This window comes from Hemicordylus capensis, chromosome 15 (genome assembly GCF_027244095.1).
Source record: "Hemicordylus capensis ecotype Gifberg chromosome 15, rHemCap1.1.pri, whole genome shotgun sequence".
In the NCBI taxonomy this organism is placed as follows: Eukaryota; Metazoa; Chordata; class Lepidosauria; order Squamata; family Cordylidae; genus Hemicordylus; species Hemicordylus capensis.
Window position 1 is genome coordinate 9,836,151 of NC_069671.1, and position 25,562 is coordinate 9,861,712.

Here is a 25,562-nt window from a genome sequence, read left to right on the forward strand (position 1 = left end):
TTAGAGTAAGGGAATTCTTGTGGTTCTAGTGCTGTTGAATCGGCCCCCTGTGCACTTTTCTGCTGTTCTTCAGTGGCGTAGCTACCACTGGACAAGAGAGGAACAACTGTCCCTGGCCCACTGGGATCTAGATCTGCCTTGCCATGCTCTCGCCCCTAGCCAGTGGATGAAGGGCTCACCAGCTGGGGGAGTGAGGTGTGGCCCCGCACCCACTCCCAGCTGGCTTTTCATTCGTATAGCTGGGAGTAGCGAGAAGCCATGCCCTCTTCTCCCGGTGTTGGCCACGCCTTCTTGCATCAGTGTGCATCTGATGTCAGACGCATGCCGATGTAGCAGGTCTGGCACATGAGATCATTCCTGGGCTGCTGAAAAGTCCCCAACTACCCTGCTGTTCTTACTGCTCTGATATGAGCAATATTTTTATTTCCCCGCTTGCAAAACACCCTGGCAGCTCTGGTGAGTTTTCAGTTTATTAGCTTTTATCAGATCAAGGCCAGCTAACTAACAAAAAAAAAGTAGCTCAATTAATTTCTCCAGCCACCTGTACGTGTAAAAAAAATCTGAATTTTGTACAGCCTGAGCCATGTCCTTTCTTTTCCTTGGGTGTGTATTTTGTTGATCAGTAGACTGTGATATGTTTTGATTGGCTGGAAGTAGCTTATCTGTTTCTGCAGTCGACTTGTGCTGTATAATACAGTGCAGGAAGCACACGTCTCTTGTAACCTACTGCAATTGTTTGGTGTGTGGTTTTTAAAATCTCATTTGTTTTTTCTCCAAAGGTGGAAGAAGTTAGAAAGTATATAACCAAAATAACAGATATATTGGAAGAAGTGAAGAAGAAGCACAGCGTTATTCTTTCCGCCACGCATCCTAAAGACAGTAAGAGTCTCATCCTTGTGTCTTATTTAAAATGCGTGGCTGGCGGACTTGAATGGAAGTTAGTAGCTAGTTGTCTGTTACCATATGGAGCTAGAACAGCAGGTTTCTAAAGTGTAAGCTGAGCTTCCCTTGCGAAGCTTGAGGTGCTGTCTTAAGGAGTCACTAGCAGAAAGGAGGAGAGCTGATCTTGATGTAGCGAGCATGAATTGTCCCCTTTCCTAAGCAAGGTCTGTCCTGGTTTGCATTTGGATGGGTGACAACGTGAGCACTGTCTGCTGTAAGCTATTCTCCTTGGGGGATGAAGTCATAGCTCAGCATCTGCCCTGCATGCAGATGGTCTCTGGTTCAATCCCTGGCATCTCCAGGTAGGGCTGAGAGAGACTCCTGCCTGTAACCTTGGAGAAGCCGCTGCCAGTCTGTGTCGACAATACTGAGCTAGATAGACCAATGGTCTGACTCAGTAGAAGGCAGCTCCCCATGTTCCTTTGTGTTCTCCCTTTGTGTCCCTTCATAAGGAAGGGGAGTGACATCACTATTGTGTATATGAGATGATCCTGATTGCCCCACTGGTTGTCACTGTTGCCTCTAAGGCGTGTGCACGTGCGTGCACTCACAAGTTTTCCAATATCTGCTCAGATAATTTTAGATCCTGGTCAGGTTAAATTAGGAAGGCCCCATTCTGAATGCATGTGTGCACACAGTGCCTTGATGCTGCTGCCCAGAACAAAACTCATTCCTCACAGAGATGAAAAAAATTAGAGGGACCACTGTTGGGTGTCACTTGGACTTCTGTTTCGTGCCCTTTTTAAAGAATTCCTTAAAGCCTTCTGCTGCAGATACAGGCAGTAATGGGCTTGATGAGGGATAAGAAACTGAAGCTGACTCCAAGCAAGACAGCGGTGCTCATTGTTGGGGGTCCTAATCAGGTCCATAGCTTGGGAGTGCTCTTGGACCAGGGTCTCACCCTGGTGCCTCAGTTTGAGGCTCTGGCCAGGAGCGCTTTTTACCAGCTGCAATTGATTCTGCAATTCCGCCCATTCCTTGAGGAGAATGACCTGAAAATAGTAATATACCAGCTGGTAACCTCCAGGCTGGACTACTGCAATGCAGTCTGTGTAGGGCTACCTTTGTATGAAGTTGGGAAACTTCAGTTAATTCAAAAGATGGTAGCCAGATTGGTCTGTGGGATATTCTGGAGAGACCACATTATGCCTGTTCTTAAACAGTTGCACTGGCTGCTGATTTGTTTCCAGGCAAAGTACAAAGTGCTGGTTATCACCTTTAGAATGGCGTAGGTCCAGCTTATCTGAGAGAGTGCCTTTCTCTAAAAGATCCCCACCACTTATTAAGATCATCAGGAGCGTCAGTCTTTGGGTGCCTCCGGTTCATCTGGTAGCGACCTGGGATCAGGCCTTCTCAGTTGTCGCCCCTTGGTTGTGGAACGCACTCCCTGTGGATATAAGAGGATTATCTTCCTTGGAGGCCTTCTGGAAAGCCTTAAAGACCCATCTTTTATTTTTATTTTTTAATTTTTATTAGCCATTTTATTTATTTATATTTTGTAAACCGCTTTGGAAATTTTAATGGAAAAGTGGTATATAAATATTCATCATATTGTTTTGTATCTCTTTAGCCCAGCTTTTAATGATATCTCATTTTGATTTTAATGAGTTTTAATCTGGTTTAAAAGTTTTAACGAATTTTAATTATGTGTGCTTGATTTTAATGTAAACTGCCCTGAGCCACTTTAGGAAGGGTGGTATATAGAGTGAATAAATAAAATAAAATATTTTCAGCTCCATGAATGGACACACAACCCCATACCACCCCTGCTCTCTGACTTTTCATACAAAACTCGCAAGGATTCCCTAGTCTGGCACATTGTGTTCCCTGTATATTTCTTGCAGGAATCATTGCAAAGCTCTCCCAAGGAGTCAAAAAGGTTATGTTGGTGCTGGCGCTTTATGGCTTCCTGCCATAAAGCCAGTGGCGTACGGCCAGTTTATGCACTGGGCAATATCAAGCAGTACACTTGTTTCTGGATTCTCCTGCTTCTGAAGGCAATGGTACCGTCTGAATGCTCCCCCATCTTAAAAAATGCAAAGAAACCTCCCTGCACTTACAAAGCCAGCGTGTGGGTGAGAAGTGTTCCATGCTAGCACTCATGGAAAACGCAGATTGGTCTGGTGATATATGTAGGGACTAGCCTGAAAGAGGAAAGTTGGGGATTGTAACTCCCTCTGAAGAGCTGTTCAACATAACCAAAGGCAGGCATTCCTTACCAGTGTTCCATGTAAGAGGGATTCCCAGATGTTGACTACTTCTGGCCACTCCTGGCCTAGGAGGGCAACAGGGACATATGCGGCTGCCCCGAAGGTTTTTACAAAAACCACCAGAGGGGGGAAAGCGGCGGGAGGTGTAAGTGTGGCCTCCACCCCCTGCCCTTAAAGGGCCACCCCCGTCGCTTCCGAACTGCCTAGCCACAGTTGCATGCACATCCCTAGTTGTGGCTGGTGCAGCTGGGAAATATGGGAGTTGTAGACGACATCTGGGAATCCCTCTTACTGGGAACACTGGTGCCCAGATGTTGGACTGCCACTCGCATCAACCCAGCTACAATGTCCTTCGCCATTGTGGCTGGGGATGATGGGAGTTGTAGTCCAACCACATCTGGGTGCCCAAATTGGGAACTCCTGACCTAGCGTGCTTTATTATGGTGGTGGAGTGACTTGCTAAGTCCTAAGAGTTGTTTGCTGCTACTGTACTTCTTATCAAGCCCTCCCTCTCCAACCCAGAGCCCAGATGAGTCAAAATCCTTAACTTTCAGCCAGGAAAGATCCACCAGCATCAGTACATGTAAGGTGGGTGATTCTATGTTTTTTACATGGAATCATGTTCTCCTGAAATCCAAGATACTTTCAAGTATCTTTAATACTTGAACCACCTACTTTAAAACCTAATGCCTTGGTATAGCTGGGCTACGTTTTGGGCAGAAGCCTTTTAAACTCCACTTGTTTTCTCTAACCATTGTGATCATGAGCTAATTTTAGCTCTCTGGCCTTAGATTCATGTATAGAGTGAGCTTCGTACAGTATTCTCTAGTGGAATACGAAGCAGTGCTTGGTACAGTTGTCTGTCTATGGGCAGGGGGGAAACAATGATCCAGTAATGAAAGCTCAGATATATAGAGCATTGTTTATAGGAAATTCTGTAAATTTGAAACAGGCTTTTGGAGTTATGCCAAGTGTACTATGATTGCCACGAGCATTCTTGATCCACTAGCCTGACTATATTTGGAGTCAGATGAGATACAAGTTGGAAAAAACCTGCCACGTGGTAGTGGTTGACCCTGGAAGCATTTCGGCCACACGGAAACAATTATTTCTTCCGGACTCTTCCTATTAAGCTTTTTGCAAAGATCGCAGGGCCAATGAAATACCTTGGAAATCCAAAACCTTACTTGCTTGTGCAGATATAATGTGAACATATGTCAGGAGCAGGAGGCATATGTCAGGAGGCATAGGAACATGGGAAGCTGCCTACTACTACGAATAATTATATACTGCTCTTTAACCAAAGTTCTCAAATCGGTTTACATAGAAAAATAAATACATGAATAAGATGGCTCCCTGTCCTAAGATAGCTCACAGTCTAAAAAGATACATAAGGCAAACACCAGCAACAGCCACTGGAGGGATACTGTGCTGGGATTAGATAGGGCCAGTTGTTCTCCCCCTGCTAAATATAAGAGAATCACCACTTTAAATTGTGTCTCTTTGCTCAGTTAGCAGGGGCCAGTATTGACGTGCTAGCTCAGTATTGTCTACCCAGACTGGCAGCGGCTTTTCCAAGGTTGCAGGCAGGAGTCTCTCCCAGCACTACCTGGAGATGCTACCAGAGAGGGAACTTGGAACCTTCTGCTGCAAGCATACAGGTGCTCTTCCCAGGGCAATCCCCCTCCTAAAGGAAATGTCTTAGGGCCATTTTTTCCGCTGGCCGCTCCCGCAGCCGCCATTTTCTTCCTGCCGGTACCCGTGGCTATCCGGTAACTCTCCAAATCCTCACGAGAGCTGCCATGCATGGGATTAGCCACAGGTATGCCTCAGAAAAGTATTTATTTATTTATTTATTTATTTATTTATTTATTTATTTATTTATTTTACATTTTATATCCTGCAGGGATATTATACCGGTAGGTCACTATTTGTTGTAAATGGCTCTAAACATTTACATTTCGTATTTCGTTAAGAAACCAAGGAAGAGCTTGAAGAACTGAATAAAGAAATCAGGAAAACGGCAAATACAGTTCGTGCTAAATTGAAAGGTAAGTAGAATTTTACTCTGTTTCTTCTGGGCCACTGTCATACTTTTACAGTGGAATTGGGGGCCTTCTGTCAACCTGGTTGCTTTAGAGCAGGCCTGCACAATTTGCCATCACTACAAGGGAGGATGGAGTTGTAGTTCAGTGGTAGCGCATGCAGAAGGTCCCAGGTTCAGTACTTGGCATCTCTAGGTAAGCAGAGTCCACTCTGGCTTGCATTTGAATGGGAGTCGACATGTGTGAGCACTGTAAGATATTCCCCTTAAGGGATGGAACCACTCTGGGAAGAGCAACTGCATACTTGCATGCAGAAGGCTCCAAGTTCCCACCCTGGCATCTCCAATGCAGGGCAGAGAGAAACTCCTGTCTGCAACCTTGGAGAAGCCGCTGCCAGTCTGGGTGGACAATACTGAGCTAGATGGACCAAGGGTCTGACTCGCTAGAAGGCAGCTTCCACTAGGCACATATCATGACTCACTGGGTCCCTCTGTGTGTTAAAACTACTGGAACAAGAAAAAAATAAGGGGCATAGTACCTGGCTGATGGGCAAAACTTGGCTTTGTGAGTCATACAAGTAGTAAAGTAAAGATATACAAAGTAAAAGGTTTATATGCATATATATACACACACACACACATTTTCAGCCTGATTAAAACGTAGATATGGGTAGGTCAGTTGGAATAATATTGTCTTTCACTGCTGTGGCAGAGAATTCCATCGATTGATTGTACTTGGTTGCTGGAATCCTGCAAGTTTCAGCTTTCATTTAAATAATGAAAGGTTAAATAGCAAGTGAGTTCCTAGTAAAGCCTCCCCCTACCCACACTGGAAAGTAAGTATACGTAAAATTAGAGCACAATATGACCGTCAGTTGTAATGTGGCATATTCTAGATTTCTGAAATTGGAAGGCAAAATGTTAATTACATACAAAGGCACCCAGATAATCTGTTGCTCTCCACCTACTACTATGAATATTTACATACCGCTTTTCAACAAAGGTTCCCAAAAGGATTTATAGAGAGATAAATAAATTAAATAGCTTCCTGTTCTCAAAGGGCTCAAAATCTAAAAAATAAACGTAAAATAGACACCAGGAACAGCCACTGGAGGCATGCTGTGTTGGGCTTGGATAGAATCTCTTATCAGCCACCTAACAACATATTGTCAAGTTGGCCCTGCAAGTTGGGATATTTTGAATTATTTATTTGTGGATGAAACAGTGTGTCTTTGTTTCTGCAACAAACAAATTGGTGTGTGTTTATCCTTTTTAATGGCAGGGGTTGCAGGGAATTTCTGAAGAAGCAGGCTTTGGTGTAATTTTGGAAATGTGTATTGAGTGTCACATTTGTGTTTTGAGATGCTTTCTCTTCTATGTCTGTTCTTAGTCATGGAACAAAGTTTCACTCGGGATGAGAATGTTAATCGGACATCGGCGGATGTCAGGATTCGAAAAACGCAGGTACAAGCAGCCGGTGTGCGCTGGAGAGTGGTGCTGTTCGTTTTTCCAAAGTAGATCACCCAGAAGCACCACAGCGGGTTGAATATGGGGCTAAGTTGCAGAATCTATGCCTGGATACAAGACAACTTGGTCTGGGTGCCTGTTGGAGCAGTCATCTGATGGCCCCATTCTGTCTTGAGACCGCCGGCGAGCTCTCGTGTGTGTGTTGTGTCACTTTTGGACTCTTCAGCATGTGCACGTGGAGGTTCTGGGGCTGCCCTGGCTCCCTATTTGCTCCAGAGCATACCTACACTGGACACGTACTGATTTCATAGCCATTCCCTATTCCCAGGGATCCCTGGGTGACGAAGTTCAGTGAGGCTGTCCAGGGATCTCCCAACAGGCAATCCTGAGCATCTTCATCAAGCCACCCTTTGGGGAAGAGCCATAACTTGGTCATAGGACAAATGATTGGTGGAAAGAAGGCCTCAGCTGCAGTCGCTGGGATCCCCAGTGAAAGGATTGGGGCCGTAGCTCAGTTGCAGAGCATCTGCTTTCCATGCAGAAGGTCCCAGGTTCCCTCCCTGGCAGCATCTCCAAGATTGGGCTGAGAGAGACTCCCTCCTGGAACCCTGGAGAGCTATAGCCAGTCCGTGAAGACAATACTGAGCTAGAAGGACCAAGGGTCTGACTCAGTATAAGGCTGCTTCCTGTGTCCAGGTGGGGCAGGGAAAGATCCCGGAGCCTGAAGCTCTGGAGAGCCGCAGCCAGGCAGTGCAGGCAGTGCTGAGATAGACGGACCGAGGGACTGACTTGGAATAAGGCAGCTTCCTATGTAAGGATCTTGGGAGGAAGGCTAGGGGATGACATCCTTCTGCCTGCCGCCTTGAGGAGCTGCTGCCAGTCAGAGAAGGTAACACCCTGGTCTGAACAGACCACCATACTTAGTATTCAGGAGGCAGTTTCACAGGCTGGGGTATACAATTCCATAACATGGTACGAAGGTGGTACAGGTTTGTCGTGTAGATGTGCCCCCCAGTGGATGTGCCCCCCAGATGTGCCCCACAGTGTTGGGCTGGAGCAGTATCTCCTGTTTGGAAGGACTTGTTTCATCATTCTAAGCCTTGCAGTTGGCTATCGTACACACATTCCTTAAGACACGGGGACTGTGCCAGTGACTAATGGTTCCACTCTTGCTGCTGCGTCTTTGGAACATCTGAAGTGGCTCAGAGACTGTCTTTGAGGCATTACAGAGGTGAACCTTGCCTCCAGGCGCATGTTAGATGGCCTCTGAATACCAGTTGCAGGGGAACAACAGTGGGAGAGGAGACCCGCCTTCATCTCTTACCTGTGGGCTTCCCAGAGATGTCTGGTGGGCCAGTGTGGGAAACAGGATGCTGGATTAGATGGGCCTTGAGCTGGATCCAGCCGGGCTGTTATTATCCAAAAGCAGCAAACAGAACATGAGAGCCAGCGTGGTGTAGTGGTTGGAGTGCTGGACTAGGACCGGGGAGACGTGAGTTCAAATCCCCATTCAGCCATGAGACTAGCTGGGTGACTCTGGGCCAGTCACTTCTCTCTCCGCCTAACTTACTTCACAGGGGTGTTGTGAAAGAGAAACTTAAGTATGTAGTACACCGCTCTGGGCTCCTTGGAGGAAAAGTGGGATATAAATGTAACATCAACAACAAAAGGATGGAGGCAAACCCCATTGGGTCTGATGTAGGCTGTGGGGAAGGGTCCCTGGGCATTTCGAAGGAGTCCTAGTGCACATTGCTAAGTGTAGGGCATTCAGTTGTGTCTGTTGTGCAGGTTGTTTGTATGTGCAGCCTTTGTCTCCTGCCTCAAAGATTGCAGTGCACCAGAGCTGTGGCTGCATGTCGGGGTGAACAGCACGACGTTAGCACCTCAAACTACATTTGTGAAACAGTTCTGAAGCTGACATTACAAAACACATTTCCTTCTCGCCCCAGCACTTGGTATTGACCCGCAAGTTCGTGGAGGTCATGACGACATACAATGGAACCCAGACCCTCTTTCGAGAACGCACCAAAGATCAGATACGGCGGCAGCTAGAAATAAGTACGTTGGTTCCCCTTGGTTTTTCTGCTGCTATGAAAGCCTAGCACCTCGAAATAGCCCTTGTGGGAGGGATGAAGGGTGATTGGTTGTGCCACTTCCTTGATTTAAATACAACTGGGGTAGCCTTAAGTCATCTGGAGGCTTATTGCTCTGCTACTTGAGCCTCTGCAGGTAGCCCAGGTGTCTGCTACTTCGGGGGCTGGCAATCTTGGCTCTCCAGCTGTTGTTGAACTACAACTCCCATATCCCCAATGGCTTGGGATGATGGGAGTTGTAGTTTGACAGCAGCTAGAGAACCAAGATTGCCTACCCTTATACTACAACAAATACTTATATACTGCCTTCCTATATAGAGTATGCACCAGCATTCTCTCTAATTTATTTCTTATGTGTGCAGAATGCGTTTTGTTCTGGGCAGCAGTATCAGGGCAGTGTGTGCACACGTGCATTCAGAGTGGGGCCTTCCTGACCAGGATCTAAAATTAACTGAGTGGACATCTAAAAATATGTGAAAATACACACACACACACACACACCCCTCTTAGAGGGAACACTGGTATGCGCCTCGGAAAATGAACTACTTATTCAATAGCTTTTTGTTCTTACAGGAAATGTAGAAGTACAGCCTGAACTTAGTTCACGCATTAACTATCTTTGCAAAAAGATAACTATTTTAAAGACAAACTTCAGAATCCATCTTAGAGTAAATTATATCTATCCTATGAAAGAGAGCTATTTCAGTCCTCAAAACTTCCAGAGAGGGTAACAGTGTTTATTTCAGCAAAATAACTCGGCCTTGTGCACCTTAAAGACTAACAAACATGTTGTATAGCATAAGCTTTCATGGACTGCAGTCCACTTTATCAGATGCATGAGATCTTATCCTAGGTGGGGTGGGGGGTTGGTGGGGAGGGGAGTAGGGAGTGGGGGAGAGACTTCAGCTGGTCTCAGGTGAGATATTAAAACGTATTGTTTGACAGGCACAATATAAGTCAGTATTCATAAAGTAACATAAAATATGAATTTATGTCTGCTCTTTTAACAAAATAGCTCAAGATGAATTGTATATCTCTGCACTGTCATTTAACAGTGAGAGGCAGCCCTTTCTTTACAGCTTGCAGGGTACTGGCAAATTAGTTATTAGATGCTGTGCAATAACCAATGTCTGTAATTTCTTACTAGCTGGAAAAGGCACAACTGACGAAGAACTGGAAGAGATGTTAGAAAGCGGCAATCTTTCTATTTTCACTTCTGACGTATGTGTTTCTGATTGACTTTGTTGCCCTTACTGTTTGATGATAATAGTTTGGATCTTGATGGCTCCAGGCTGCCTCCAGGCCCAGAGGCAATATTCAGGATGTCTCTGAATATCCGTTGCAGGGGAGCAACAGCAGGAGAGAAGGCATCTCTCGCTTGTGGGCTTCCTAATGGCATCTAGTGGGCTACTGTAGAAAACAGGATGCTGGACTAGACAGGCCATGGGCCTGATCCAGCGTGGCTGTTCTTAGATTATTCAAAGGTGCCTTTTGCTAGCAGGAATCTTCTTCTACTCACAGATCTATTTCTTACTTGGTGGAAGACACTAAGTTGCATGAAATGCATGGCCCCAAACCATTTTTCCATTTGCAGAAGCTCTCTCACAAAATTTTCTATAGGAGCCTTCTTCTCAACAATCCAGCAGGACTGTACAACCTTAGCCCTCCTGCAGATGTTGGACTGTAACTCCCACAATCCCTGGCTACTGGCCACTGTGACTGGGGATGCTGGGAGTTGTAGTCCAAAACAGCTGGAGTTGTGCAGCCCTGCAGTAGTGTATATTCTGCAGCCTGCATCTTCCTGGATTCACCCTGTTTCTCTTGCTGCAATACAAGCTCTGATGTATTGTGGCACTGCACTGTGAGGAATCTTCTCATGTCCAAGCACAAGGGAATCCTCAGAACAGCACTAAAAGACGTCTGTCTGTTTCCGCTCACAGTTTGTTGGATCAAAGCCAGTATTTCCCAAGCATTTAAAAGAAAATGGGGTGCTGTACAATATAAAATATAGAATTAGCCACCATCAAATCCTGCTTGCAGGCCTCATGTGGGGCGTGTGTGAGTGTGTGTTCAGTTTCTGTATTATATGTCTACTCAAAAGTGCCAGCAGGATATTGGATTTAGAGTCTGTTCCCTCTTTCTATCCCCCAAAGATCATTCTGGACACCAAAATTACTAGACAAGCTCTAGATGAAATTGAGTCTCGACACAAAGACATCATAAAACTGGAATCCAGTATACAAGAGCTGCATGAAATGTTCATGGACATGGCCATGTTGGTTGAAGTTCAGGTAGGATATCCAAGTATAAAGTGTGCCGTTGAGTTAGTGTTGACTCCTGGCACCCACAGAGCCCTGTGGTTGTCTTTGGTAGAATACAGGAGGGGTTGACCATTGCCTCCTCTTGCGCAGTATGAGAGGATGCCTTTCAGACTCTTCCTGTTTTGCTTCTGCCCGATATAGGTGTTTCCCATAGTCTGGGAAATATACCAGCGGAGATTCGAACTAGCAACCTCTGGCTTGCTAGTCAAGTCATTTCCCCACTGCACCATTAGGTATAGCTGTTTTAATACATCATTTTTGGTTCAAGTTTTGCCACTAAAAGAACTTTGGATTGTTCGAGTTGGCCACACACAACTCTCAAAGCACTTGGTTGAAGTCTGTGACTTCTTCTTTCACAACCTCCACTAAAATAGAAAGGGGAGATGTAGTTTTGGGCTCGACATTGAACAGATTCAATGTCGAGCCAGTTCGGTTCAGTGGTCCAGGGTCGAACCGAACCACCCCCTGTTCGGAACCCCAGACCAAATCCCCGCACCCGACTTTTCCAGGGTTCATGAACAGTATGGCCCGGGATGCTGGGAGTTGTAGTCAACAACATCTGGGAATCCCTGTTAGAGAACACTGGTCACAGTGTTGTGGACCTGAAAGCATCTGTACTGAAAATGATCCACTCTGGTCGCCCTCTGAACTAGAAAATAACAGCAGGAGTTCATCATCAAGTTTGATTGTATTGAACAGGGATTAAATAGAGTATGGTTTCCTGTTGCAGGAAGGCTGTTCTCATGTGCAGCCTAACAATTGAAAACTGCCAGGGTCAGGCCCAATCCCAGCGGAGCAGTGCCTTTTAGTCGAGGTTAAGGGAGCGAGTGTTCCTTTAACTCAGGCTCCAGAGTCATGTGTCTCCTCAGGCTGCATGGAGCCCAAGGAGACACAGAGATGGGTGCCTAGAGCACCCCTCCCTCCTTGCAGGAATCCCCCAGTGCACCATGCATTGTGGGATACCCGGAGGCCAGGCACAGTGCTGCTCATCTGGGAGCACAGTCTGTGCTCCCAGCAACATATGAAGGATCATCTGTGGGAAGGAAAGGTTCTTCGTGGTCTCTGTGCATCACACTTGGGTATGCACCTGTGCAGAGCCACAAACTCCGAATGTTCCTGAACGAAGTACCTGCTGTATTTTAAACCCTGCCCCTTTAGGAATCTTAGAATGTTCCCATCCTGTGACTTCAACTGCCCATTTTCCTGCATTTCTCCAGGAACAACTCAGCATCTGAGAAAGTGGGTTGACTAAAACTCCCATAATCCCCAGCCACAGGTGATTGGAGCTGGCGATGATTGGGGTTGTGGTCAACGTCCTCTGGGAATCCCTGTTAAAAGGAACACTGGTTGTTGCCCACAAATGCTTGTGCTATATTAAATCATCGTATAATCCTTTCAGTTAGTCTGAGTGCTACCTATTTCAAGTACTTATTAAAATATTAATTTAAAAGGCACTGCCTTATTCTGTTTTAATCTATATATTTGACTTAACGCAGCATATCACATTTGTTGTCAAGTAAGCTAGTGCCATATTTGTTCCTGTATCCTTGACCCGCTTTTCCTGTTTCTTTCCCCCTGACGTTCACAGTGAAGGGGGTAAACTTAGACCTTTCATCCCTTTTCAAAGTGCAGTATATCTGCTGACTGTGTTTCGGCATCTACCACATTTAGGGAAATACTATGCAAATTTTGTGAGCAGCGGTTGACTGAATATTCAGTTTGGCTCTAGTCCCCTGTTCTGAGAGAGAATTCAGTTGCCTGGTCTGCCTTGAAGCTTGTATAAACGGTCATGTGTCAGCAGGTATGATTTGCCTTTTCATGATTAGCTGAACCTTTGCATAAAATGAGTGTGTGTATGTTTTAACTGAACTCTAAATCTGCACTGAATGTGCTATTTTGGGATGGGCTTTGTAGCTTAAAAGTTAAGTGGATTCCTTTGTGGGCTTTTAAGTTATGAAACTGATTGCCAGGAAACTTGGGACTGACAAGGAAGTACTTAGTGCATACTTCATCTATAGAATTCTCTGCCAAGGGATGTGGTCATGGCTACCAGCTTGCATGGCTCTAAAAGCAGCGAAGACACATTCATGGAGGACAGTCTGTCAGTCCTGAGGGCTATAGGCTACCTCCAGGCTCGGAGACAGGATGCCTCTGAATCCCAGTTGCAGGGGAGCAACAGTGGGAGAGGGGGCACACCTTCATCTCTTGCCTGTGGGCTTCCCAGAGTCTTCTGGTGGGCCTCTGTGGGAAACAGGATGCTGAACAAGACAGGCCTTGGGACTGATCCAGCAGGGCTGTTCTTAACTTAACATAGAAGTGAATGTTACATGGGCATCTGTTTTAACACTTTGCTGTTTAATGCTGCTGATGTAATGTCTTCTGATGGACAGAACCGCACAGGTAATACTTCAACATTCCCGTGTTTCACATACATCATCCCCTAGGTCTGTTCATCAAACCCATGAGAGTCCTGTATAGTGGCATTGCAACTGGGTACATCCAAAAGCATGCACATCCAGGGATACTGCATGCTTCCAGCCTGCCTGTAGAGCGACGTCACGTGCTCCCAGTCTGTTCATCCATGAATATCCCATGCCCCTAGCTGAGCCAGCTCACTCTAGTGCATTGCCTAAGGTAGAAAACCCCAAGGGTATATCTCCTCCTGCTTGTTGACATGCAACCTAGACCACTGGGAAGTTCTCCTATTTAGCCGCCTCCTTCATTTTAGTACCTGTGCAAGAGCACTTCCCAGCGGGGCCAGATTTTTCTGTCTGCAGCTTGTCCTTAACATACTCCAGGTTTGTTTGTTTTGTTCTTTCAATAAGAAGGATTGTTCTTAATAAAAAGTGTGAGCTGGTGGCAGTGCTGGGTCCTTAGGAGGAAAGTGGGCCAAGTGTTGAAAGAGAGAAGTGGTATTTTACCAATTTTAATGTGCACTCATGCCTAATATGCACTCAGTGCTATGATAGTTTGCTGGCATCCTTGCTGCATTAGTAGCTGAGGAAAGAGCCCTCTTGTCGCCCAGCTGGCCTTTGTTGCATGCCCATCAGCCTGCCTGGTTGATGGATCGGCCCTCCCAGCTGGACTTGGTCACCCTGCCAGCATACGACTCATAGACCTGGCAGAGTGGCTCAGCAGTAAGACGTCTGCTCTACATGCAGAAGGGCCTGGGCTCGATCCCTGGCATCTCCAGGTTGGTGTGTGCGCCTTCCTCCATGTAGGATTCTGCACATTCTGCCTCTTCCCCTGCCTTTGTAAAATGTATTTCTCCATGTTTTATACACATCTTGTATGGGAGGAGAGCTGGTCTTCTGGTGGCAGGCATGAATTGTCCCCTTTGCTAATCAGGGTCTGCGCTGGTTTGTATTCTGATAGGAGACTACATGTGTAAGCACTGTAAGATATTCCTCTTAGGGGATATAGGGCCGCTCTGGGAACTGCATCTGCAGACTTGCACGCAGAAGATTCCAAGTTCCCTCCCTGGCATCTCCAAGATAGGGCTGAGAGAGATTCTTGCCTGCTAACTTGGCAAAGAGGCACCTTTTAACATGGTGATTCTCTTTATTGAGCAGGGGGAGAGTAACTGGCCCTCTCCACCCCCAGCACAGGACCTCCAGGGACTGTTGCTGGTGTCTGTCTTATGATTCTTTTAGATTGTGAGCCCTTTGAGGACAGGGATCCATCTTATTTATTTATTATTTCTCTATGTAAGCCGCCCTGAGCCATTTTTGGAAGGGCGGTATAGAAATTGAATTAATAATAATAATAACCTTGGCGAAGCCGCTGCCAGTCTGAGTGGACAATACTGCGCTGGATGGATCCATGGTCTGATTCAGTATATGGCAGCTTCCTATGTCCCTGTGTATTATAACTGAGAAAAGACAATATCTCCTTCTTATTGTATGCTTTGTGGACTGAGATTGTTATTAAAGAGGGGAGTATATAATTATTGGGGTTAAAGGTGTATATACCATTTTTCAATTTTATAAAAGTTCTCGGTGTAGTTTACAAAGCAAAAGGGAAGTTTCCTTGCCCCCATATGCCACAATCGTAAAAGAAGCAAAAGGAGACCCCATCAACAGCCACTGGGAGGGATGCTATTGCTCTCTTGCTTGTTGGAATGCCAGTCTGCTTAAAGCATATTTCATTCCCGTAACTATGCTTCCCATTTTCAGTATTTCCTCCCCTGCCTGGTTTTACTGTTATGATTCCGCCTGTTGTAGGTTAAAACATTGAACGCTGAAAAAAACCTGCTGTGTGTTTTTAAAAAACCCTCCTTTAAATTCATATGCTATCATAAAAAACAAATTGTGTTCACACTGCCCTTGTGCTAAAATTATTTAAGTACTTTTGATCCCAATCTGGATCATTCAAATGGCTCTGAAACCTTCCAGTCATGGTAAAACTCTTGCTTTGGTTATATGTTGTTCTTGCTCTAATTGTCAGGGCGAAATGGTCAACAGCATAGAGAAGAATGTGATGAATGCAGTCGATTATGTAGAACATGCAAAAGAAGAGACCAAAAAAGCAGTTAAATACCAAAGCAAAGCTCGCAGGGTAAGTCTTTCTGCTGGGGAACAGGGCTGGCTTCTTAGTGCTGCTTGATGCACGCAGGGTTCCGGGGGCATTTGGACCAACATGTGAGACCAACATGGTCACTTTCTCAGGATCAGTCCCATAAATCTTCCTAGCAGGCCTTCAGAGAGAAGGGTCTGGGGAATGAAGCCTTTGAGCCAGGAGTATAGGGAGCTTGCCAGTGGCTAGGGGACGAGCTCTCGCCCTCCACCCCTACCCCAATTGCAGCTGGGCCCGTGTGCACTAGGGCACTCCCAAGCCACATCCTGCCCAGCTAGTGCTTTTTTCAAGTTCTGGCTGGCTGGGTGCCTCTTTCTCTGCCTTGCTCCCGATGAGGCAGAGAGAGAAGCCTCCAGAGCTTGAGCAAAGCACCATCATTGCGCAACAAAGCACCGGTTGAAGCCAAACGGTAATGCTCGTTTTGGACAATGGATACTAGCAAGGACCCACAGCCGTCGCTGTACATCAAGCGTCCTCAACTTAGCCGCCCCCTCCCCAGCTGTTTTTAGACTTCAACTCCTATAATCCCCAGCTACAGTGGCCAATAGCCAGGGATTATGGGAGTTGTAGGCCAACATCTGCAGGAGGGCCAAAGTTGAGCAGGCCTGCTGTACATGAAAAGGGGTGGATGCAAGCAAATTGTGCAGATAAGTCACAATAGCCTTTGATCAGTATCCATCCTGCACTATTGCATTTATTTATTTAAAAAATTATATAAATATTTACATTTACTTAAAATATTGCCTGTATTACACAGACAAACTTGTTGTCTATTGAAATTTACAAGGAAGTTTTAAACCCATTTCTGGTCTGCGAAAACTGCCTACATTGTCTTTATGTCCCAGTCTTCCTCATGGGCACTCAGAGCAAAATACATAAGGCTGTCTCGGTTTATCATCACAACAACCTTGTGAGGTGGGTTGGCCTGAAACGGTGCCTTGCCTGAGAGAATTTGAACCTAGACCTGTACCCCACTCCTTAGGGTAGAGGTAGTAGAAGGTTTTTCCTGAAATAAAGCATAGTCAGGCCCTCGTTTTAACAGCGTTTTGCGAAATGGAGATGACCACCTTGCTTTCCTTTGGCAGAAAAAATGGATAATTCTCATTATAGTGCTGGTGGTGCTTGCCATAATTGCTATAATAATTGGCTTGTCGGTCGGGATTCGGTGATGCTCAGATAACTTCAGCGTGCACCTTGCTCTGTTGCCGTGGCAGTAAGTACTAATACACTAACTTGCATATTCTGCAACAGCTTAGCTTGGTTAACTTGCCTTCCCTGCTAACTTGTACCCAGCAGCCTCCCCTGCTGGAGCAACCCTTGCAGCATTCAGACTTGTTTGCTTAAACCAGCGGCTCGCATTCAATGACCGCATAAGCCCTGAGCTGCATTTAAGAGTGGAAGTCTTCAAATCCACTTGACAGCTCGCCAGTGGCGAGTGCCCTCAGCCCTGTGGCGAGCAGGACATCCAGCACTGCACAGGTCTCCTCCCCAGAGGTCTTGTTTCCGCTTCCATTTTTGAGAAGATCAGAAATGGCCGTAGGAGAGGGCTCCCCCTGTTTCCTGACTTCTCCAAATCCCAGTGCAAATGACAGAAGACCCACTTCTCTCCTAAGACCTCTGCCTGTGTGCCAGAAGAGGATCTGAGAGAAGAGAGGGGATGTAGCCACAAATAATGACTGACTAAGCCTACGTTTGTGGGTCCCTGAAGTCACATATGTTATGCGTACCGAGACCCCTAGTGACCAGCTACTCAGCAGGCTCTTGTTACACAGAATGTGTGTGTGTGGGGGGGGGGGGGACACACACACCAATTGGGCGTCTAAGTGGCGTCTGCGTTGGCTCCAGAAAGAAAAATGTGCAAAGTAGGTGATGTGAGATCCACACTGTGCATCACACAACTATGCAAGCTTTGGGGTTTACAGATTCTTCATCAATACACAGGGCTGGTGACTCAGAACTACAGTCTGTTAGCCACTTTTGGACCATATACTGTATATTTGAAGGGATGAACACCTCGTGCTAAAAATGATCTGTTCTGAAGGGACTCGAGAATTAATGCTTGTGTATTAATTCTTGCCTCCTCTCTCTCAAGTCCCTCCTTGAAATACAAGCCCTTCTTAAAGCTCTGAGAAACCTGGGAAGGCCGCCTGTTCATTGGAGCCCCCCTTCCCAATTCGCATTGCACCTTGTGTCAGTCTCAAGTTTCCCCCTCAGTTCACATATTATTCTCTAACCCCAACCCTAACCCCAGTGTGGCCCCCTCTGTGTGGTTTGATTTCTGCCCCTGCAACTTTTACAAGTACTATCTTACAAATAATGTGGCACTTTTTAATCAGCCTAATATTGCTCGACAGATGCTTGATTACTACATAGTTTGATGGCCCAGTTGGTCTCCCCACCCCCTCCCACCCCACATACACACATTCTGTGTATTCATATGTGAAATGTATTTGAACCATTAGATACAAGTGTAATTTATTTTGATCTGGAGTATTTGGTTAATTGGATTTGCTCCATTTGTCTGCATAATTTGTTTGGCTTACTTAGTCTTTTTGGATCTGGTTATTTAATTCTGTTAGTTATATGAGCCAGCTGGGATGGTCAGTACCATGGGTGGGGGGGACAAATGCTCATTGTGACATCTGACAAAGTCTACACCCCTGAAAATAAATAACACTGCAATACTGTCGACTTCCAGGGTGGTGTTTATGCTTTTATTGTTCGGACCACCAGGCCTGCAGTGGCCACATTTGCAGTCATGTGTTAAAAGCTTTTAAGGGTTCTACCCTAAAATGCCATTGATGTTGTCGGAGGAATGGAAATGAAAACTGGCAAGAATGTTCTCCAAAGATTACTCAGTGGAAAGGGTACAACCATTTGTTCATTGTTGCCTTAACCCTATGTTCTTATAGGTGAATTCATGGAGGACAGGTCTGTCAGTGGCTACTAGTCTGAGGACTACAGGCCACCTCCAGGCAGAGGCAAGATGCCTCTCAATACCAGTTGCACGTGAGCAACGGCAGGAGAGAGGGCAGGCCCTCACCTCTTGCCTATGGACTCCCCAGAGGCATCTGGTGGGCCACTGAGGGAAACAGGATGCTGGACTAGATAAGCCTTGGGCCTGATCCAGCAGGGCTGTTCTTATGTTCTCTGTGCAAAAATGACTGCAGTTTGACCCTAATCATTTTGGGGGTGGAGATAAAGAAGGGGCGATAACACAAATAAAGCTGTAAATGCAACAATGTGATCACCTGTCTTGGTAGACGTTGCCAAAAATTGCTATGAGCATTTGTCCCCTGAGATGCCACCCATGGTCAAAATTTGTGGGCCTCGCTCATGGACTATGTTTTACTTGACCGCTTTGTTTGACTTGTACACTTCTAAATTGTAGTGTTCTATTTGTTGGGGTCTGTTTAAGACTGCCATCTTTTGCATACTCACACGTTCTTGGGAGTAAGCCCCATTCAACACATTGAGACATGAGGGGATGAGCATAGAATTGTACTCTAGAAATGTTTCTAATCCATTTTAACCTATTAAGCATTGCAGTCCTCGTTAGGATTGGGGTGTGAACGTGTTCTGAAATGTTCTGTTGGAGACAAGCTTCTTACAGTTTTTCCTTTCTTTGCAGAAATTGATGTTCATAATAATATGTGTAACTGTCCTGCTTGTAATCATTGGGATTGTCCTAGCAGCAACCTTCTCCTAGCACATTCCAAAAGTTCCGAAGCTTCTGAATCGTATGTGCAGGGAAACCAACCAGCCTAGACCTCGTAAGGTGCCTCATCTTGCCATAATGAGATTTTTCTCTTTTCAGGACTGGCCAATTGCTAGCTCTTTCAATGGCCAGTAAAACATAACTGTTTCAATACCTGCAAGTTGGAACCAACATTGTAACTGATGTCACTTTTCTTCCTCCAAACAACAGACAGCTGCAAAGCCTGTCATATGGACTTAGAAGCTGCTGAATTTTTTCTGTACTAACTATTTTGGTGATGAATTCTATCTTTTGGTATGTTGGCGACTAGGATAATTCATTATCCAGAACCAATGAGCTTTTGCAATGTGAATTTTCCCATTATTACATCATCTTATTAACATAATAGTTTAATCTTGTTTAAAATTAAAGCAGCTGGTTCTCATATCTAACTGCAGCCTTAAGTGCACTTACTTTGGAGGCAAGTTCTGCTGAAAGCAGCAATTCTACTTTACAGGTAAATGTGGTTGAAGATGGAGATGTGAAGTGGCTTCTTGTTTGTCTCCAGCTTTAATGTTAAAAATAATTTGTCTTTAAGATGTGGGATTTTAAAATTGTGCGTAAATACCAATAAGTAATTTTTAAAAGAAAAATTGAGGAGAGTTGTGTAGCTTTCAGATAGCTTCAGTGCAACCAAGTAGCAGTTAAAGTGCCTTTTTTCTCTGTAGTGACCTCATACTATTTTTTAAGGCTTAAACACTATTATGAATATTGTACCTCTGCTTCTCATACAACACTATTCTTTTTTCAGAGGATCCACCCTGCTGTGAAGTTGACTATGCCATTCTGTTTGCCTGCCCCCCTTTTCTGATTAGTTTTAGAAAATGCTTACAGGGCTCCAGGTTTCTAGAGATGAATGGGAAGTGCACACTTACACCCTGATCCGAAGCTTCATATAGTTCTCTGCAGTGTACACATAGACCTCCAGCACATATAGGCTTCCCAATTAACTTTAATAGAAGAGGAGGATTTATACACAAATTTTGGGGGGAGTGTCCTCCATTGGAGTAAATGAAAAAGCCATTATGTGTGAAGCAGCTTCAAATATCTCTTGGCGGAGGGGACCCCCATTGCCCTACAAAGGACCGCTGGGTCAGAGTTCTGTTCTCTCACACAGCTCTCATTGATCTTGGTGGGGCTCATGCCTGTGGCTGATTTGGCGCAGTCTGCTAACAGAGAAATGTGATGAAGCAAAGAGATGGGCATTTTAGAGCATGTGGCTTGGATCTGGAACACACTTAAGCTGTGGTGCAGATCAGGAGTCCCAACTTGCCAACTGGATCTGTGTCGTCATGCTGATTGTCGTGCAGTGAGCTCCGACTTCCTTTTCACCAAGGAGCAAAAATCAAGGTTTTGCTCAAATGTCCGCTTGGTCTTTGATGGATAGGCAGGTATTAGGCAGAAGTAGGTATTCTTGTTAATCCAGACGCGCGTGTGTGTGCGTGTGTGTCTTTTGTCTTAAGTAAAAACACTGACTTTGTTGGGGGATTTGCATGCTGTGAATGCTTGTAACATGAATGAAGTGTTTTAAAGGCAAAGACTCTGATCCAAAGAAAATTGGTTCCACTGAAAGGCAGGGGACTTCACACACTAACTTCCCCTGGGTTTGGGTCAAAGGTGTGCAGCTATTAGCAAGTTCTAAGCATTTCAGAAGCAACACAAGCAGTTGAATTTTACGTTGCTGGTAATATTTTATATCGTGGTGTTCCTATGTAAAATATGTGTAACTATATTTTGATTACTTATTGTTTATATTAATGTAGATATTTATGCTAGAAGTGAAATAAATAATGGATGCCTTTTTAAAAAAAAATTCAGTGTGTTTTGTTTTAATCCACAGTTCTATTTTATTTATTTAAAATATTTATACCCCACCCCTCTAGTACATTACTGCTCGGGGTGGCTGACAACATCTATAAAACAGTTACAATATAAAATCAACCAAATTAAACAAGTTAAAAATTCAAGCTAAAACCACAATCATAATTAGCTTTTAAAATTACAAATTAAAATCTTAAAGCTAAAAACTAAGTATTATTAAAAACTAAAGAACCTACTAGACATATGCAACAGGTTAAATATTAAAAAGCCTCTTTTAAAAGAATTGTGTGGTGGTGTTTCTTCTTAAAAACACTGACAGAGGGAGCAGGGCAAAGCTCTTTAGGGAGGGTGTTCCAAAGCTGAGGGACCACAACCAGAAAGGCCCTGTCTCTAGTCCCCGCCAACTGGATCTCTGTTAGTGGCGGGGCCATGAGCAGGGCCTAAGATGACGAGTGGAGGGCTCTGACAGGTTCATATGGGTGAATGCGGTCCGACAGGTACCCTGGACCCAAGCCGTGTAGGGCTTTAAAGGTCAATACCAGCACCTTGAATCTAGCCCAGAAGCAGACTGGTAAGCAATGAAGCTGATGCAGGATGGGTGTAATACTCGTTAAGCAACTTGTACCCACGAGTATCCTTGCGGCAGCATTCTGAACCAGCTGAAGCTTCTGAACCATCTTCAAGGGCAGCCCCACGTAGAGCTCATTGCAGAAGTCTAATCTGGACATTACCAAAGCATGAGTGACTGAGGTCAGGTCCAATTTCTCCAAGTAGGGTCACAGCTGGCGCACCAGCTGTAACTGGTAAAAGGCACTTCTGCACACTGCCGCCACCTGTGCCTCCAAGGACAGTGTTGGGTCCAGAAGCACCCCCAAGCTGCAGACTTTGTCTTTCAGAGGGAGTGTGACCCCATCCAAGACCAGGTTTACCTCACTACTTGGATAATCAGTTTTTAAAAGCCCAGAGCACTTCCATCTTATCTGGATTAAGCTTCAGCTTGTTTGGCCCCATCCAGAACGGCCTCCAAACCAGGTTCAGAGCATCCATGCCTCCCTGGTGTCTGCTGACTTAAAAGATAGGTAGAGCTGGGTGTCAGCAGCATACTGATCACACCGCAGCCCACACCCATGGATGACCTCTCCCAGAGGTTTCATGTAGATGTTAAACAGCATGGGGGACAGAATAGATGCCAGTTTTAACGCATAGTTTGATTTTACATATTTACACACTTTAAAAACATGCATGTGATGGGCCAAAAGACCCACTGCTGTTTACCAAAGGCCTCTGCATACCAGTTGCAGGGGAGTAACAGCAGGAGAGAGGGCATGCCAAGCTGTAGGCTTCCAGCGGCATCTGGTGGGCCACTGTGTGAAACAGGATGCTGGACTAGATGGGCTTTCTTGGGCCTGATCCAGCAGGGCTGTTCTTATGTTCTTAAATCTGGACCATTGGCCACATAGTAAAAGCTAGTACCCAAGGGGGCAGTCTACTTTGTGTGTGCAAGGTGGGGTGTTTTCTCTTGCAGTGAGCCCCACTGGAGCAAATTGTATCTCATTTCAGTGGGCCTTGCTTAGCAGAAACTCATGTGGATTCTCCACCAGAGTCTGTACTGAATTCCGCAAAACTATTCTATAGCTTGTGTACAGTCTGCCTGAAAGAAGTGAGGTGACGCTTAGCAAACACTGTGAATGAATTTTTAGGAGACTTAAAAAAACAAAAAACTTATCAGGGGGCAGGGGGAGCAGAGGCCTATAAAAGATGTTTGTGTGCAAAGTCTTCTCTCCAAATGGCATCAGCCTGAATAGATTACTCATTACATGTTACAATATCCTTTCCATCAAATATTTAGGGAACACTTTCAGTGGCTACGAACCATTGACTTTTTGCTGTCAAAATGTGTTTATACATGTGCATTAGGAACGTGTGTGTGTACATGTACGTACATACCTCTATCTTATGTTCTAATAAATACATTGAAACAAAACTGTTCATTTGATTATTATATTGGTTAACAGAATGAACCATTGAGAGGAGGGCTGATGGAGAGATGTATAGCAGAATGCATCTAATGGCACTTGGCACTGAGGACTGTTAAAGGTTTAAGTGCTTAAAAATCAAGCTTCTAGTCCTCATGGATCAGCAACAGAAACTCCTCAAGGTGCTGAAGTATATAGTGAAGTCTCCAGTGGCTGGCTGGCTGGCTGGTAGTGGTGTGCATGGAACCGCCGCGGCACGGTCCAGCACTGAGGGGGGTCTACCTTTAAGGGCAGGGAGGTAGTACTTCCCCCTCCCGCCGCTCTTCCCCCTCCAACGCTGCATTTAAGAACGAAGTTTCGGGGGCAGCAGCGTTCCTCCCTGCCCCCGTCGTTGCCCAGAAGTCTGATAAACACAAGCACACATGCGCTCGGTGCGCGCGCGCCTGCTGCATACGTCACACGCACGGTCCGGTTCCAAACCGGTTCGGGGGCCTCCAACATAGCCTCCGAACCGGTTCATGCACATCCCTACTGGCTGGGATTTTCTTTTTCTTAGAATATTCTTACTCTGCTTCTCTGAGTCATACTTTTGCTCTAAATGAGCCGTCTGAAACCCCACAGTCTTCTGATGGTGCTGAACATATCTTCTTACTTGATCCTCTTTGTGTGTGCCTTCCTGATGTTGCTGCCAGCTTGGCTTACTCGCTGTTCGCGTGCCTTCAGAGCGGTTCCTATGTATGAGCAGCTACAAAAAGTTACCAGTCGATTTAAGATTTGCCTGCAAGCTATAAAGAGGCGAGGCGTGATCAGGGCAGGCATCTGTTGAAGCTCTGGCGTGCTCCGTGTCTGGCCAGTCTTCTCCTGTCAGTCACTGGAGCCCCAGGTGGTTGGCAGGATGACTGTATCTCTTGTTTGCTTCACAAGGCCAGCTGCATATTTGTTCCTAATCCAGAGGTTCTCAAACTTGGGTCCCCAGATGTTGGACTACATCTCCCATCATCCTCAGCCACAATGGCCATTTTGTCTGGGGAAGATGGGAGTTGTAGACCAACAATACCTGGGACCCAGGTTGGAGAACCCCTGTCCTATTGTATGCTCCTGAAGTAAAGAGAAGTTGCTGGAAGGGGTGATGAGGATATTCTAGCTTTAGGTGTGTGCAAGACAGCCAGGAAATTTAGGACCAACAAAAGGAAGTACTTTTCCCCCCCACACAGCACATAATTAAGCTCTGGAATGTTCTGCCATGGGATGGGATGGCCACCAGCTTGGACGGCTTTAAGTGGGGCTTAGACAAATTCATGGAGGACAGGTCTATCCAAGGCTACTAGTCCTGATGTCTATCAGCCACCTCCAGCCTCAGAGGCAAGATGCCTCCAAATGCCAGTTGCAGGGGAGCAACAGCAGGAGAGAGGGCATGCCTTCATCTCTTGCCTGTGGGTTTCCTGGAGGCATCTGGTGAGCCACTGTGGGAAACAGGGTCCTGGACTAGATAGCCCTTGGGCCTGATCCAGCAGGGCTGTTCTTAACAGTCCTTTCTCCCCTTAGACACACTTTTTTGGCTTTTCTTGCACTCCTTCCTTTGACATTTTGGTCTGAGCACAAATAAAAAATGGAGGTGAATAAGAATTGGGGCCAATTAGCACTGGACATGTTTTAGCCTACGGTCAGTCCAAAACGCCCTTTGTGAGGTCCCCATGATTCATATACTCTGCTAAATATAACCATGGCACCCGTCCTCAAACGCAGGCCATTTCTCTGCACCTGTGAAGTAACTCTAGCGACGTACCATGATCAGCTTCATGAGTTGCAAACTCTATTTTGGTGAATGATGTAAACGCCCAAAGTCTGATGCAGAGAAAGGACATCTGAATCTCGGGCATTGATCAGAGAAGCAGCTATTCCAAGTGTTGAGAGGATTCACCTCGTCATTTCTAAGTGGTTAGTGGGGGAAATGGAAGAGGTGAGTAAAGTTGTTTTGCTGTTTTGAAAAGGATTTCACAGTGGCTTAAGGTGCTACGTCCAGGACAACCTGAAATGGAAAGAGGCAAAAACAAACCGAATTATCTATCGAATCAGGATAGTGAACTGGATGTATTTGTGTTGATCTGTTGGAATCCAACCTGCTGCTACCTCTATAGGATAATTCTGGCTCCTGTTCCTTAATCATGGGATGTTTTAACTGATCCGTAGATCCTTCCCTGCAAGTCGCCTTTTCCTTCAAGGCAATTCCTTCAGTCTCAGACGTGGGCCTAATAATGTTGCCTTAGAACAAAGTGTTCAGATCTAGCTTACATATAATATTGTCTGCTTCTTTGAAAGCATGGACTATTCTCTGATTTCCAGTGTTGTGTTAATT

General features: G+C 45.5%; 2 protein-coding genes across 22 annotated transcripts in view; both read left to right on the forward strand.

Annotated features, from left to right (window-relative positions):
• Positions 1-21,222, forward strand: part of STX2 (syntaxin 2) — a 29,246-nt gene extending 8,024 nt beyond the window's left edge. For 5 of the 6 annotated variants that reach the window (XM_053279511.1, XM_053279510.1, XM_053279509.1 and 2 more), the window contains 9 exons: positions 780-879; positions 5,129-5,203; positions 6,587-6,660; positions 8,613-8,721; positions 9,904-9,977; positions 10,910-11,047; positions 15,524-15,634; positions 16,738-16,865; positions 19,284-21,222. In XM_053279511.1, the coding sequence (XP_053135486.1) occupies positions 780-879; positions 5,129-5,203; positions 6,587-6,660; positions 8,613-8,721; positions 9,904-9,977; positions 10,910-11,047; positions 15,524-15,634; positions 16,738-16,821 (765 nt within the window). In that variant the 3' untranslated portion in view covers positions 16,822-16,865; positions 19,284-21,222. The remainder of the gene's footprint in view (positions 1-779; positions 880-5,128; positions 5,204-6,586; positions 6,661-8,612; positions 8,722-9,903; positions 9,978-10,909; positions 11,048-15,523; positions 15,635-16,737; positions 16,866-19,283) is intronic. The other variant, XM_053279507.1, reaches the window with a different exon arrangement.
• A 3,863-nt stretch (positions 21,223-25,085) lies between these two features.
• The window catches only part of RIMBP2 (RIMS binding protein 2), a 240,764-nt gene continuing 240,287 nt past the window's right edge, over positions 25,086-25,562 (forward strand). For all 16 annotated transcript variants that reach the window (XM_053279070.1, XM_053279076.1, XM_053279081.1 and 13 more), the window contains exon 1: positions 25,086-25,166. In XM_053279070.1, the coding sequence (XP_053135045.1) occupies positions 25,158-25,166 (9 nt within the window). In that variant the 5' untranslated portion in view covers positions 25,086-25,157. The remainder of the gene's footprint in view (positions 25,167-25,562) is intronic.